This window comes from Ambystoma mexicanum, chromosome 11 (genome assembly GCF_040938575.1).
Source record: "Ambystoma mexicanum isolate Mex_15411 chromosome 11, UKY_AmexF1_1, whole genome shotgun sequence".
NCBI classification, from domain to species: domain Eukaryota; kingdom Metazoa; phylum Chordata; class Amphibia; order Caudata; family Ambystomatidae; genus Ambystoma; species Ambystoma mexicanum.
The window spans coordinates 1241741998-1241758323 of NC_090934.1; the positions used below are offsets into that span (position 1 = coordinate 1241741998).

Sequence of the window (16326 nt, forward strand, 5' to 3'; positions counted from 1 at the left end):
ACAGGGAGCAGGAAGGCCTTCAGCGCTAGTCTGATTGCCCTCAGCTCCAATAGGTTGATGTATAGTTTGGACTCTGATGGAGACCAACGACCGCTGATTGTATGGTTGCATCCCTCGATCATCCTCGCCTGTGCAGTTCAGGGGCACCAGGGAAAACATGACTCTGGCTGTAAGGATTTCTCTACCAAGCAGACAATTTTGATGCTTTCATCTACATGTTGCCACTGAATAGCAATAAACATAGTCTGAATATCACTTTCCCCATCTCAACATATAAAGAAAATGTAAAATAATCTCATTCTGTGCTACATATAATGGGAAAACCACTTCATGTGGAGGTTTCACCTCCAAAACCCTTTCAGTGGTGGATATTTTCTAGTGTCCTCTTTTAAAAAAAAAAAAAAAAATTAAAAAAAGAAAAACTGGCTCAGACATGTATGTCAGATTTTTATACATTGAAATCTACCCTTTCCTTCCAGATTAAATTTGACTTTGCATTCTTGAAAATGTAATACAGTCCCATTGTATCAGGTGAGGGCCTTACCTTGCTTCTTTGTGTCAGGCAAGATTTAAAGGGGTAAGGCTGATCCCAGCCAGCAGCCACCTTACTCCCTAATCAATGCTGCAATCCGATCAGGTTACTAGATGGCTACCGAGAAAACATCCCCAATGCGAGAGAAATATCAAGGAGATTGTGGGTCTGCTTACTAGTTGATGGGTGGCTTTGTTCCAGTGACACTCCAGATGAAGAGCAGAATGTTCCAAGATGGATAGTAAAAGAACAGTGCTGATATTTCACCTGAGAAGACGAGAATGGCATCCAGTGCAGATCGATTGAGAAAGGGGGGAAAACAAAAGGACGAAAGGAAAGCCAACCCACTCCGAGAGGAAGCTAGGCACACAGAGCAGGAGCTGGGAAGAACACAGGAAAGCTTGGGAACGTTAGCCATGGAAGATTGCATTACAGCAGGAATGAAACCCAGAAGCATTGTAATCCACGGATTCTGTGTAAGCAGATGTTTGTAGGTCAATGCAGTGGCGTCGTCCAAGGACTAGACCATAGCAGCATCCACAACTAATATTTATTGGGTGAATTGTGTTCTAACGCTGCGGTATGCAGCACAACCCATTTCCTGGGCAACATGTGCTAGCGTTGCCACAGGGAAGTGTCCCTGACATATTGGCAAGAAGTATACTGAGCTTCGAGAATTATTTATCAGTCCAAGCAGAGAAACAGTTTGTATCCCTACTTTGAGAAACCTGAACGTGACTCCCTAGCTAGTCTCTGGGGAACTGTCATCCAGGTGGCCAGGACATGGCCATCGCTATTGGACCAAGTTGCTGGGGATGGACCAGTGAGGGAGTAGCACCTGGATTGGGGGGGGGGCGGACCTCAGGGAGTAGAAGTGGGACACTGACGGGCGAGAGGCGGTATCCCCCTTCTCTCTCACACACGTTCACACGCGCATGCACACACTCGCACACTCTCCCCCTCCTGAACGGAACTGTAAGAAAGCTAACATGTGTTGCGACAAATGTCAACGGTACACAGAGCATGCCTACGCAGATGAGCAGGACAGAGAGAGACTCCTGATGGCGTGGTACCGTCCTTGACTCTGGATGTCAAAGAAGCCAAGCAGTTCATCACAGTCAGTAAGTCGAGGGCAGAGCCGATAAAAAAACGAACTGTGTTGAATAAAAGTGGCAAACGAAGGGAAGTTCAAAGATCATTTAACGTTAAGGGAAAACCAGCTGCAGAGGGATCCAGCAACATGTGGGTGCTCATTCGATAGACTGGTGCATCCCACATTTATTGAACTACAGATACCAGAATGCCTTGGAAAGGCTTTAAACAGAAGGTCGAAGTGGTCATACAGGCGTCTTGCCAAAATCCCATGTACAGTCGAAAGTCTTTGACCGAAACACTAGTGGAACACTGAGGGAAAGATATTCCTCTTGGTAAGAACGGAGGAAGACACTGTGGGGCAAAAGTGAACCCGACGGAGGGACGTTCAATTGTGTGTTTAAAAAGACATTAAGACCTGTAAAGTGCAACAGGTGAAGATGTTTGTGAAAGGCCATAGTGAACCCGACCGAGGGAGGCCAACAGTCAAGATCGATCTCAACCCGAGAGGAAGATCCTAGGGTGTAAAGCCATCACCCAAAGACTGGTGAATATAAAAAGGAGAAAGCTTATGAAATAAGCCATAGTGAATCCGACGGAGGGAGGCTGAGATTCCAGGGGGGTGTGCGCTCAGAAGAATCGGACCTAGGGGTGAACGACCATCACCCTACGTGCCATAAGAAAGGAACTTTCTTTTTATTCTATCGGGTCCTCAAAGGAAAGATTTTTTTGCTAAAAAAGAGACTTATCCATCGAAGAACCCGACATCTGAAAACAGAACTGTCAGCTCGTGCTGGGGATGCTCGAGCGTGTGCTGTGCTTGGAAGTGCCACCTTATCCTGTGCTCAAAACATAGGGAAGGGAGACCCCTGGCTAACATATCCTGACTTCTTATTTGTGAACACTTCTTAACTTATTGTAAACCTTAACCCACATTCTTTCTATATTAGTTGTAAGGACTGGCAATAGTTTTCTTTTACTATAGGCCCTTTTACTTTGACCAGACGCCACAAGGACTACCTTATTTTTCATTTGATGGTCGAAGCTTGCCCCTATCTTAGATTTAGGTTAGATTAGGTGTTTTTCCAACCTGCATACTGTTTAAAATAAACACCCTTGAATTGTGATCACTTGTCTGTCTTTACTGTTGCCACCATGGGTTCCTTATACTACCCCGAGTGAAGTCCCATGTTTTTCAGCTGGAGACCAGATCCAGAGGCGGCAACCTCAGATGTGTTACTTTAACCCTGGACTCCAGGGACAAATTACTGATAGCAAGTACACTAGCAAAAATATGTTGGGAACAGCAGAAGTGGTGCCGATGGCTCTGATTTCAACTTCTCAAGCTTGGTTTCCAGTTCTTGTGGGACGTTCCTCATATTCTCCAATCCTTCTTCCCCAGAGTCCCAATCTTCTGAGGAATCCCAAAGGGGAGGTCCATCAGCTGATAGTCGAAGGTTCTTTGAAGTTGGCAGCTTGGAGCATTGTAGGGCACGCTGGGAAGTGCTAGGACTTTTGGAGAGGGCTACCAACCTCTTCAGAGGCATCTGGATTCCATCTACCACCAAATGCACCCACCCACAGGATTCTCTGTGTCTTCCACCTTCATAGACTGGTCACAAATCCAAATCAGCAACAGAAAATTTCTCTGCTTTAGTTAATGGAACATCCTCATCAGGTTATTTGAATAGTTTCCAACGTATCGCTTCTTCTGCAATGTATTCTCCAGAGCTAGGTGGGTTGTGTGATGAATCAGAAGTCATCATCTGTCAGATTGGTATACAGACTTGGCCTTCTGGAACCATGAAGTACACTAGAGCAGGAAAAGGAAAGAAGTCCAACTTGGATGTACAAGACCCCTTCATTATCCTGCCCAGGTGTTATAGGTGAATCCGGAGTGCAGGTGGATACAAGGGGGCAGGTCTTCTGACTGAAGATCTGCAGTAATGGTGGTGAAAAAAAACGAAGTCAACCCTCCCCAAATGGGAGACTGCACAACACTGTGTCCGCAGTGCAGTGCTCGCCCCTTTCATCCGAGAAAGGCGGAGAGGAGGATAGCAATGCACTCGTTCAAGGTTGGGTGGTTGAAAGGAATCCAATGTTGCAATAGACAGAATTGCTTGGGGACTAGATTTCTGGGTTTTCTCTAGAAAGTACAATTCCAGCAAGGCTACAGCACGGGTAGCGTGTTATTTTTCATGCGCACAAGTTGTGTGTCGGGAACATAAACATGTGGAAACGTACTGACAAAGGTTAAATACCTATAAGCAGGGTGTTTCAACGTGGTCTGACGCACAGATCCTTATTCCATGCAGCGGAAAACAGAAAGGAGACCTCCCGTTCTTGGAAGGTGATCGCAGCGGTCCTCCACTGTGAACTGACATGAAGGTTTGAAACACAAATGCGTTCTGGCGCGTTGATGCTGAATAGATCCCTGCATAACACTTAGGGGTTGCTCTCAGTAGTGAAAACGGCTAGTAAAGCAGAGCGCCGTTATTAAGAGGAGGGTGTGTTCATCGCAGGCCGGATCTACGGTTCCTGTGAGGTTGCCAGAGCCTCCAATAAGATGAGGTCTATGATTAACAGTTTTCGGGCAGGCATGGAATGCTTGACGACATTCCAAAAACCATGGCCCGAAACCCTTCCCATGTGGACAGGGAAAGGTACCTGATCCTGACCCTGTGGGTGGTGTGCTGCGGGACGATCACATTGGAGGGGACTCGGGGTCAGAAGGAATGGGAGAACCTTCCAACCAACTTCCCTAATGACCCCATGGTCTTAATGGCTTATTGTAAAATTGAAAAATTAATGTTAAATTGACTAACATTGGGAACTTAAAGTCCCAGAATGCTCCGAGTACTTGAATGAGGACAAGGGGCTCAGTGTTGCAGGATTGTAATGTGCCGTCTAGTGGTTATAATGACCAACACTTGAGCGGGACATTTAAACATTTAAAACCCTTTCAGGTGCGGCCATTGGTGAGAAGTGGGAGCAGCAGGAGCAAGAAGATGCTGCAGCAGCTGCTGTGTTTTCAGTGTGATGTGGAGTCGAGAGAATTGCAGAAGTCTGGAATCCTGAATGCAGAGAACACTCAGCGGGAAGCAGTGCTGTGACTGGCTGTCCCGTAGTAGAGCTCTCCTGATCCTGCATGCTATTCCAGCAGTTGGCATTTGCTGGAGTATAAAATGAGCAAAGAAAGCTACTTTTTCAGGAGGCGCGAGCAGCAGGAGTGTTACCGCAGCTATGGGACGCCCAGGCAATCCTGATGAGAGAAGTCGTCAAATCCGCAGTGGGTCCAACAGAAGCGCAAGGAAAGACTGGTGTGTTGGCCTTCGCTAGGTAAGCCTGGGGTGCTGCAACAAAGACCACTGGCTCAAAACAAAACTTTTGAATACCAAACTGATAAATTGAAGCCTTAAGAGAGATTGAGTGGAAGAATATTGCAACCACCATTGCCAAAGTAAAAGGGGGACAATAATCTAATCAAATTAATGTAATCTACAAGATTACCTGTAAACCAGCATTGACTAAGCCAAAGAAAGGCAATTTTAAATAAAAGGGAATACGACTTCCCAGCAGCTAATTGGTGGTCTAGAGGGAATCCAAAAGTTTCCGGAGAGAAGCCCTCCTTGTAGGAATCATGAGGGAGAGGAATACATTGCCTGTGGAACCAGATCTGTGGGAAATACCATGTCAATGTGTACAGTACCATTGTGGAAGAAGTTGTGAACCCTTTCTTGTTGAAAGTCAAAGACTTGTCCAAGAAGCAGTTTTGATTAACTTTCCCCATTGAGGATTTAAGTGTGGAAAGTTTGAAGCAACCCTCACCACAGAGTACTTGTAGTAGTGGTGGGAGTTTTAACCTGGCAGAGTATGCCAGGAAAGGGCCAATTAGTGGTTAGTCCTGGCAGGTTAGTGAACCAGGAAGATCATTGAAGTACTGCAGTGTGGTAGAAGGTTGTGGTGGAAAGAAAGTGGCAAGGCCACTAATGTGTTATCAGCGCCCTGATTGTAAAGACTGGAGGGGGTGTCTGTACTCCTGCTCTCTATATAGCTGAGGAGAGGCACAGAGGACTCCAGCCAAGATTCTCTATTTGGTATCGTGGACGAGCAATCGAGGCTTAAGCTGTCAGGAGGTGATGCAGGGCTGGTTCTTAAGTACAGTGTAGTCCCCAAGCACCCACAAAGGAATGTCCACACACTGTATTAGTGAAAACAGTCTTTATATAATTAAGGTTCAAGGTTATATACACAATCACAATCTCACTTTGTGCTCAGTTAATCTACAATGGCAAAAGTATACATAGTTCTACGTGGTACCACAATTACTATCAAATTTCATTAAAGTGCATCAACTGTACGGTGGTCAGATGTCACACAAATCAATTAATAAGGGTAACCAACAATAGACATACTACTAGACACAGTTCTGTATGAGGATCCCCCACCTGGGCAACCTGTAAATAAAGATATATCGTACAAGCCCAGTCCATATATTGTTCACAAGGGTCTTATTTCCTTCTAAATAGTTCTAAAACCCCAATGTACCTGGAATAGCAGAGTTCGACGTCGGGTCGTCGACGGATCCTTCTTGAGCGGCTCCCTTTAAGGCAGGAGCCACAGATCGTCGAGATCCCACGAGGAAAAAGGTGTCATTGCGGCAGCAGCTTCGGTTCTTGCGGTGCTCATTGACGATCGGTCGAAAACATCCTGCAAGCAGAGGCGTGCGGTGCACCTCGTCGACGAGTGTTCGTTTCCGCAAAGAGTCAATGAAGAACTTTGGTCCAGCAAGGGCGTCTTGTCATCAGCGTCTGGCGGACAGGACCACGCCGGGCTTCACTAGCTTCGTCTGCGTCTGAGTTCTTCGGGTGGCGGGAAACCCACCGTCGGATTCTCCTCGGTCGTCGGCGGCCTTGACTTTCTCCGGCAGGACGAAAGTGGTAGACGAGGATGAGCAAGGGAGTCCTTGGATCAAATGTTCTTAGGCAAAGGGAGCACTGCGGCTCCGGTCAGCAACAGCGATGGACTTCAATGTCCGGGCACTTCTCTTGGTGATTCTGCAGCGGTCCTCATCTCTGGTCGGCAGCCTTTTTGTAGGTCTGTCTACCAGGGAGCTTTGGCAAAGATCAGCTGGTGCACAATAGTCCCTCATAGCTCAGAGAGAGGTCTCCTAGCCAGGTCCTCTCTTGAATCAGTTCTTGCAGACACGACAGCTTTCAGATCGACGAAGTAGAGCAACAGCAATTCTTCTCTTTCAGCAGGGTTTCAAGATCAAGCGTCAGTTTCAACTTCAGCTTCTGAACGAATTCTAGCAGTGAGAGGCCCCCAGATATACTGTTGATCTCCCATTGACTCTGCTGCATCACACTCGGGCAACCAATCACTCAGAAGGGCATTCAGGCAGGCAGTCAGCCAATCAGGCGTATGTGCATTCGGGCCATTCTTCTTCATCCAGACACTCACAATACGGAATGTGGATTCGAAAACCAGTTTCGGGCAGGGCTGTCTCAGTCTCAGTCATTGTGTCAACCACCAGATACTAGACACCCACAACATGAAATGCCTATTTGTCATGCACTCCATTCACCCAGGTCCCACCCCATGGGCGTACCCACAGCATAGTCATTGGGAAGGCTCCAGCCAGTCTGGCCTGGACTTCCCCCATACTAACATATATGGAACTTCCACCCAACAGCCAGTCGGGGGGGGGGGGGAGAAGGGACAGAGTCAGGGTTTCCCGGGACTTCGGGAATACAAGGTAACAGGCAATGGAAAACAAGAGGCCACAGGGGCCATTTTGTTTCCTATCAGGAATCAACGGATTTCAATGACAGGGCTTCTGTATACCAAAATGACGAATACTCAGAGCACCTGTCAAAGTCAGCGTGGAGCTTCCACCAGCCCATACCCTGCCCTGTGGGCCACACACAGGTGCCCAAAAACATACACTAGGGGTACAGGGTTGTACCCCCACCCATGGGTGCCATAAGGTTATCCCAAGGGTCTGTTCACCACAACCAAAAAGAGGAAGAGCTGCACCGCCAGGAGTCTCACTTGAACCCCTGCGCGGAGAACAAGATGGAACATACATGATAAAGCAATAAAGGACAAGTGTTCAGAGGCCCTGTCCCTCTGATGCATTTCTAGCATCACGCTGATGCCGCAGGGCTAAGCCACTTTACAAATGTAAAAATGATTAAATAGATAAATGTACTGTTGAAAACCCATCCTGACAAAGCTTTGTTTATGAAGAAGAAATGGGAAAGTGGTTGTTCTTCAAAGAAGAGAAATTCCATTGAATACTGACTGGAAGTGTGAAGACAGTGTCTCTTGGTTTGTCAAGCAAGAGCTTGTGGAAACATAGATAATCCTTTTGAAGGGTGATAAAATACTATTTAAAATCAAGACACTACAAATGCCAAGTAAGGGACTTATGGAATGAAAAGAACTTTGTTGTATTTGAAACGGAACTTCTTGATTTTAACTTTTGAAATATCCTGAATTAGTCCCGGGGAAGGGGATCCAACCCTGGTTACAAGGATACATATTTACAAAGTTTCTGTTTGAATATAACTGTTATTTTGTTGTTTGAACAGCCATATGCTACCTGTATGATTTTGGTTTTATGTACAAGTGTGAGGGACGGGTACCTTTTTAGAGTGTTTTCCTTTTGTCTTAGTTTGACAGGTAGGGAAATCCTTGTTGGGTTAGGGAAAGTGACTCATTTTGCTCACATATGTTTTAATAACATGGCTACTTGTGAGAAAATTCTATCTGTTTGTCTTGCATTTCTGAGCCCTCACAGTTTATATTCACAACAAAGTTCATTTTTTATCGTTCTTGTGGTGTTCAGAGTTGTAGCCTTGTTTAGGCTGTGGGCCTGCTTCACCCTGTTCTGTGTATCTCCTCTCAACCCTTGTGGGATGTCTGATCTCTCAGCACCGAATGGGCTATGGGCCTGCTCAGCCCTGTTGCATCAGTCTTATCTTTCGTCCGCCCCCCCCTTCCCCCTCGCCACCCTGGGTGCACTTTCTCTGCCCGTGGTGGGCTACGGAACTATTCAAACCTTGGTTCGCTGTGTTTATTTCACCCTCTAGTGTAACCGTTGGCTTCTTATCCCCAGGTGGGCTATGGGCTTGTTCAGCCTTGTTATATATTCACCTCAGCGCCACACAAAAAGCAGTCTGCAGCCTCGTATCTGCTTTCCACTGACAGGACCTGATACTGGAGTCAAATTTTCTGGCACCTGTGGATCTGCGCCCTCCAATCCTCTTTTGGTCTGCATGGTCAGCTGATCAGTTTTCATTCTCCCTGTTCGTGACTATGGCATCTATATGGCTGGACACCAGCACTTCTTGTTGCTGCTTCGCTTACTTCCTCAGGGACCCTTGCCTGGTTGAGGTCTCCGTATTCGTCAAAGTTGCAGTCTTCCTCATGGAGAATTGAGCCTCCGCCCACCACGTCTTCTGCATGGCTCTCCATGTTTTTCGTTGGAGGCACCGCTTCCCTCCACTGCGTTACTACGCGTGCCAGTGGTCTGGCGTTAAAAAGCCGATTCTCTCCTCCTTGCCTAGTTTGCTGCTGGATTTAAGTTCCTCCATGGAATGGGGCTAGAAGATGCCATTGGTCATCGGTTTCTACCAGAGGCAGTTATGAGTACAGATCAGTAACCACGCCACCCACTTTAAAGAGGCCCTGTACATTATTACTGTGTTCAGTTCCCATATAACCAACAAACATTGGGATCTTGGAATGGAAGGAAGGTGGGATGGAACCCTGACTTTGGCATTGCTTGTACCGAGCGTGGGGGAAGAGGGGCACCGCCAGTTGGATCCTGCTTGGCCTGACCCTTAGGGAAGGTATCTAGTAGTTCCCCTCCCTAATCCATGTTGGGGAGAAAGGACAAATTCCTTGGATACGGTGGGGGGGATGCCTATAAGAGGGCTATTAGTATGCTTTCACAAACTGGCACAGGCCCCACACCAGGCATCCTTGCCCCCCACCACTCAAAACTCACTATACCTGGCATCCTGCCTCCCTACCACCAGGACCCATGCCCCATACCTGGCATCCTCTCACCCCCATCACCCAGAGCCCAGGCCCCATACCTAGCATTCTGCATCCCCACTATCGGAGCCCAGGCCCCATACCTGGTCTATTTAACCACCCTCCCCATTACCCAGGGTCCATGCCCCATACCGGTCAATGTGCCTCCCCGTTCTGCTACCCCACCACCAGAACCCAAGCCCCATACCTGGAATACTGCCTCCTCAACAGCAAGAGGCCAGAACACAAGCCCCAAACCCGTCGTCCTTTCACCCACAACACCAGAGCCCAAGCCCCATATTGTTTTCCATTGATCTAAGCCAATAAATAAATGTGATTTTTCCAAAGTGAAAAAGGTTGCTCCCAGTTCTTATCAGGTGGTCTGTTCAGCAATGTGTGGTAACAGTAACTACCTGAAAATCATTCTACACCCCTCTAACAAATAACATGTCTTCATATACAACTCCTCACTGAATCAATATGGATTACACAATAGAATGCATACCACCCGAAGAAATTCCCGAATAGCACATTACCCTACCACAGACACACCAATACAGCTCCTCACACTGCTTAAACACCACAAGGACAGACACAATAATCACAAACAATTTAAGGTTGCCAACCTGGAGTGCCCATTAACCACTGCTCCAGACAACTCACTAAATATATAAAACATGCACACCGCAGAGAATCCTACCTTTTCAGATCATACACACATCAACATTGCAATAAAGTAACCTTTGCCTGCTGCTGCATTAATCTCCTACCCCAACTCTTAAAGATCCTGAAAACCCAAGAAACCGTGAAAATGTTGTACTATACAAAACGCAATAACATAGCATAACCGGGAATAACAAAATGTTTCACTCCTTCTCCAGTGGGGCCATACTATGGATGCCCCATGCCATTTTGATGACTGGCAGCAATGGAGGAGGAAATAATTGTTGGCTCAGCTGAGGTTACAATAATTGCCCATGATCGCACACTTTGGTTAAACAGTAAGACTGGGATTTTAACCCATGCTACAGTTTAGGCATTTGAACACAACCTTCAAGCTCAACTTACTAAAAATATGTACATTTTGGATTTCAAAACCTTCAATAATACTGCCTGATAGAGCACAGTGCTCAGGTTTCCCATGGCCATGCGTGAGAAGGCTACCCAGACCTGTTTATGCGTGTAATTGTGAGACATGCAGTTTTCCTAAATTCCTAATGGGATAGAGAAAAATACAAGTCCCCGAATCCAGAGGTGGAAAAACAGGACTGGATGGCCTTCTCTTGCCTGGCCACTGGAAACTTGCGATTTCTGATAGTTTGTTTATTTTAATTCCTAGTGACACACCTCATCGCCCAGAGGGCTCAGGGTGCACAAAAATGACAGGACAACAACAAAATCAGGGTGAACAGAGATTGAATCCAAGTACAGTCGAAGCAGAATCAGAGAAGGGGCCTAGGTGGCCCTAAAGAGAAACGTTTTTAACTTATTTTTAAAATCAACCAGAGGTGAGACGGTTTTGAGATCCAAGGGGATTGTATACTAAGAGGCAGGAGCCAAAACCTCAAAGATTATTTTCCCAAATGTAACTGATCGAAACCTGGGCTGGCAGAGTTTGGCCTGATCCAGAGACCTAAGTGTTGGTGTAGGAACAATCCTGTGAATGCGTTCAGAGAGGCAGCTGGGTGCCACCTGAGTCAGTTACTTAAAGGTAAGTGTAACGATCTTAAAAGATGCACAGTGCTTGACTGGCAGCCAGTGCAGATGTTCTGTGGCTGCAGTAATGGACTGCCTATTAGAGAGACCCAGCTATTTTACTTGCAAAATACACATCATATCTCAAATTTGAGTAACCTTACAATATGTATATTACAATATGTATATCCTTAGTGAAACATGTTAAGGCAAAATAATATTGTTGTAGTTTTATTGTCCTGAAAGGAAAAATTGAAGTCGCAGAACGCAAAATAATGCAAGCTTGAAAATAGCCTTTCACACAACTGTACTTTTCTCAAGTTTTCTCGAGTTAGTAAGAATAACTAAGAAAAGTTTGTAGTAAATTCACTAGGATAATGATTACATTTGTTACAAACCTCCAGAATGTTGTGCTACTTTTTAAGAACGTTTAATGATCCCTATGAAGGTGGTCAGTCAAAAGGCCGAATACATAATACCGAATGCCAAAAATCTCGGAAAAAAAAATATCGAATTATTTATTAATTTATTTATGTGTTTTTGGGGTCAGGTAAGTAAAAAAAATGGTTAAAATAAAAAAAAACAAAAAAAGGGGGGTTGGGGGGGAACCCCCCCCATTTCGGAAAAAAAAACGTCAAAAAAAAAATTCGATATTTTTTTTTTTCCGGCCTTTTGTCTTCGAGATTTTGGTATTCGGTATTATCACTATGAACCCCCTATGAAGCAATCTGATCTTTCCATGTTGAAGAAGTAGGCTTAATTACTAATTTTGAAAAAGTAAGCTTCCTTGTGGAACTTCAAATATCTTCTAAGTGAACACCCACATACTAAGTAAGCCAGCTGTTAGGAGTCTCTCGGATGGAATACAGAACACATCAGATAAGACCCAAGACAAAGGAGTCATAGCAGGCCAATAAGGCCTCAATGAAGCTGCGTGCAGGCCAGTCAAGGAGCTCCGTTCAGCTTCAAGATGTAATGGGTTTTGCTGCAAAGGCAACCATCCCACTTTAAGCAGACTTGGCAACACTCCCAGGAAAGATCTTCACCAGTCCTTGGGGAGTGAGGGAGCACAAAGAGGGGTACAACATTTTGCAGGGGAGGCCTGTGCTCCCCCCTCACCCGCCCCTACCCTAGCGACTCCACTGCTTGTTGCCTCGATCATCTTCATACAGTATTGTGCCAAGTTGGCATTGCTTAAGTTTTTATTATTACCTGCTCTTTTTTAAAAATGTATATTTTGACATTTTCAATCCATCAAATACAAGCAGTATACAACAGCGGTGACAAAATATAATACAAATAAAAAACAAAGAAAGGGTAACCTAAGTAATCCAATGAGGGATCTTGCAAAAGCAGAACATAGCTAACAAATCAAAACATCTCATATTGTTGTAATAATACAGAACATCCCAACTTCACTTTACACATTTTGTCCCCGAACACAACAATACACAAACACACAACACAAGAAAAGACAGGACAAATAACATGAGCAAACACTGGGTGCAAAAAGGGATGAGAGTGAGCCAAACCAGCAGATCATTATTCATACACCCATTATAAGTTTCCTTAACAGTAATATTTTAAGCATTTAAGTCATTTAAAATACCCCAAATTAATTGTCTTTAACCACATTTCTTTTAGCATATGAAACTTTTCCCCTAGCAGTCAATAGCAACATACTCTGAAGCCAGTCCTCAAGTTGGGGTTTCCCGTTAGACCTCAATTTCCTCAATCTGTTTCTTAGCCAGTAACAATGCTGTGTATGTCTAGTTTGTAACTCCAGCTGATAACTTCAAACCATTTGGGAATAAGCTCAGAACACAGAATAGTGGATTACGTGGCAGTGCTGTCTGGGCTACAGACTCCATTCAGGAGAAGACTTGTTCCCAGTATTGAGATACTTGCGCACAAGACCAAAACATATGAGTATTGTTTCCACTTTCCTTTTTGCAGTTCCAGCAAATATCAGATTGTGAAAGTGTACATACTTTCATCCTCCATGGTGACCAATACAGACATGCTATAACCCTCTATTGTGTATAATGTAAATCCAGGTCCAGTTTGAATTTCTTCAGACTTTTACATATTATCAACCAGTTGGAATCGTATATCTCTGCACATGCATTTCAGACTCACACATTATCTGCTCTGGCTGTTCCAAGGGCACTTTAGAGGTCACAACGAGTAGGCAGTAGACCACAGATGCAGAGAGAGGGCAGTTCTTAATCATGACATATCGGCCAGAAGGGTCATGGATCTTGGCATTTAATGGAGAGAAAAGGAATGTCAAAAATCCTTGCAGCACTATATACTTTGATCTTTCAGAATTACGTAATTTAGTTCTAAACTTGCCATTTTTGTTTTCTCCTTCTTTTCTCATCTTGGTGATCCCAGGAAGTCCAATCCACATGTCCAAAGCTTCATGAAGGAGCACCACTTGGGAGATGACTATGCCAAGCTGGAATCCTTCTACATCCACAGGTGAGGGGACAAGTGGTTCTGTATGCTAGAGTGTGGAATCGCTTGTGTACAGAGGATTTGTGCAGTGATTTCATGCATAACCTGACTACACAGAATAGACATTGGAACTGTGTACCTGTTTTGACTTCTGATAAATCTTTCTGTATGGCAGATGACAGCTTATTTCTATTGGAATGAGTGCTGTGCCAGTTTTTCTACTCTCCTCAAGTTCACATTATTTTCTTTCAGGTTGCTGAAGATCGTTGCTCGGTTTGGCAAAGCCTCCATAGTGTGGCAGGAAGTGTTTGATAATAAAGTGCACGTAAGATCTTTAGGGAACTATTCTGTTTGCTTGCCTGCTCTTAACTCATCTGGACTACCTGTCAAAGTTGTTACGGCCTGCACCTTTACCTTCAAGTGGTCCAAATACTCTCCCTGTCTATGCTTTGAACTTCTGGAGGTGGTGCCTCGAACCTTCACCATTTCCTGCATCCTCCTTCCTTTTTCGTTCTCTTTTTGTTAACACTGTAATCCCTGTTTCAGTCCCCCTACTAATTTCCTGCAGCCTTCTCCCAGTTTTTCATTTTGCCTACCTTTCCTATCCTCTCCTTAGATCTTCCCCATCCCTGTTGGTGCACGTTCCGCTTTTATTTGCATCATACAGCCCCATCTACATTGCCATCATGCTTAGGCATATCCTTGTTTAAAATGTGAATCTCCTGATTTATGCATTGCTGCCTTACTGGACCCTTCCATCTGCCTTTAATAGCTGCCATTCCTGTTTGGCGGATAGCACATCCCTGCAGCATTATCTCATAGTTTATCTTTGTTGCTGTAGATTTTATAGAAAAATTGTTTTCATGGTCCCTGATTTTTATCTCATCACTGGATTCTAACTGCCTCCTTCTGTCTTGCACATTTCATGGTCCCTTTCTTTTGCCTCTACCATTTCGATCTGTTACTGCTGCCTTCAACGCTATCCTTGCATCACTGCTGTACACTAACTTTATTTTGTCTTCTTTTAACTTCCATTTCACATCTACAACTCTCCTGCAACTTCTTGCGCCTAAGCTCACATGTCATACTATTATTATTGTAATTTTCTTTATAAACTATTGCTTTTTTTGCACTTTGACCAGTGCTTTCTAACTGTAGACATGCCTCCTTTTTTCACTGTTATGCTACCTTACTGTTGGCTTTTGTTCGTTTTGCAGGCACATGGTCTTCCGTACTCTTCATCTTCAATTTCTGAGCACCTCATTCTCAATCGCACTCTTTTTCAAGATGTCATAACTCCTTCCCTCTTCGTCTCTATCCCGATTTGCTGATGTCTGAAATCTGTTTTATTTATATTGTCCCCACCCCATGGCTTATGTGGTAGGTCAGAAGGAGGCGGCGGACAAAGAGGTGGCATTTCTGCATGTGATTTTATGAAAAATAATAAAAAGGCATATCTGTCCTTAACAGAAAGGGGTTACCTAACAGAAATCTAACTGGGGTGCTCGTCTGTGAGGTCGGTCAAATCACTATGGGTTGCATCAACCAACAAAACAAAAATGGGTTCCAGGAGAATGACTCCAGGAGAATGGTTCCCTTCTCCTGCACAAGCCTTCTTGGCCTTAAGTCTATCTTGAGATAGTTCCTTATGACGTGGTTAATCAGTTCCTTTAATTTCTTAAAGGAATAGTTTGCTCAAAAATGTTATTGTCCTGAGCATTCGGGCATGTGGTTTTAAGCAAACTGTGATCAATCGTAAAAACATTTCCTATTCACCGTACCTTAGTTTTCCGCACATTTACACATGCAAAATGAACAAGCGGAGCGCGGACATCTTGTCCAAATCTTATCCGCTGCCGCATGGCCCCAAGTTCAAGTGCCCTTGCAGCACTAAAGGATATCACCCGCCCCTGAACCTGACATGACTAGACGCGTACGGGCCATTTCACAATGCAAATGCATGTCTCGTGTCAACGTTCTCGGTGTGCCAGCTACCGATGCGTCTCCATGGAAACGGCTGGACGCCTCTTTCCTCAATAAGTATAAACAGAGCGCTTCTCATCGGACAACATCAAGGTTGCTTTTTCAATCGTTTCACTGTCTTTTGTTTGTGTAGCCTGTGACTCGTTTCTGCTCTGTTTAGCTATCTTCGTTGCAAGGAGCCCCTGCAAACAGATACTTTTTTATACTAGCATTACTATTGATTTCAATTTTGTTGTATAATGGCTACAATACAGCCCTACCAGTACGAGCCGGAGTATTCCGAGGAGGAATTACTTGATAGAGAAAGATGCAGAAACGATGGGGCATCGGATGACCGTTGGGAAGACAAATCACTGGATTCAGAGCCTAGTCACATGAAAGACGTTTCCACCTGGTGTACCTGCAATCAGTGCAAGGTCATGTCAACTGAGGTGGAGAACTGCTTCTGCCTGAGATCTCTTGATGCTTGGCCTACTTATCGGAAGAAGACACGCCATTGCTATGCGTTACCGAGCTGC

General features: G+C 44.9%; 1 protein-coding gene across 1 annotated transcript in view; it reads left to right on the forward strand.

Moving 5' to 3' along the window:
• HEXA (hexosaminidase subunit alpha) overlaps nucleotides 1-16326 on the forward strand; it is a 294421-nt gene that overhangs the window by 114456 nt on the left and 163639 nt on the right. Inside the window, exons 9-10 of the mRNA XM_069624622.1 lie at nucleotides 13763-13849; nucleotides 14078-14150. Coding sequence (XP_069480723.1) covers nucleotides 13763-13849; nucleotides 14078-14150 — 160 coding nt within the window. The remainder of the gene's footprint in view (nucleotides 1-13762; nucleotides 13850-14077; nucleotides 14151-16326) is intronic.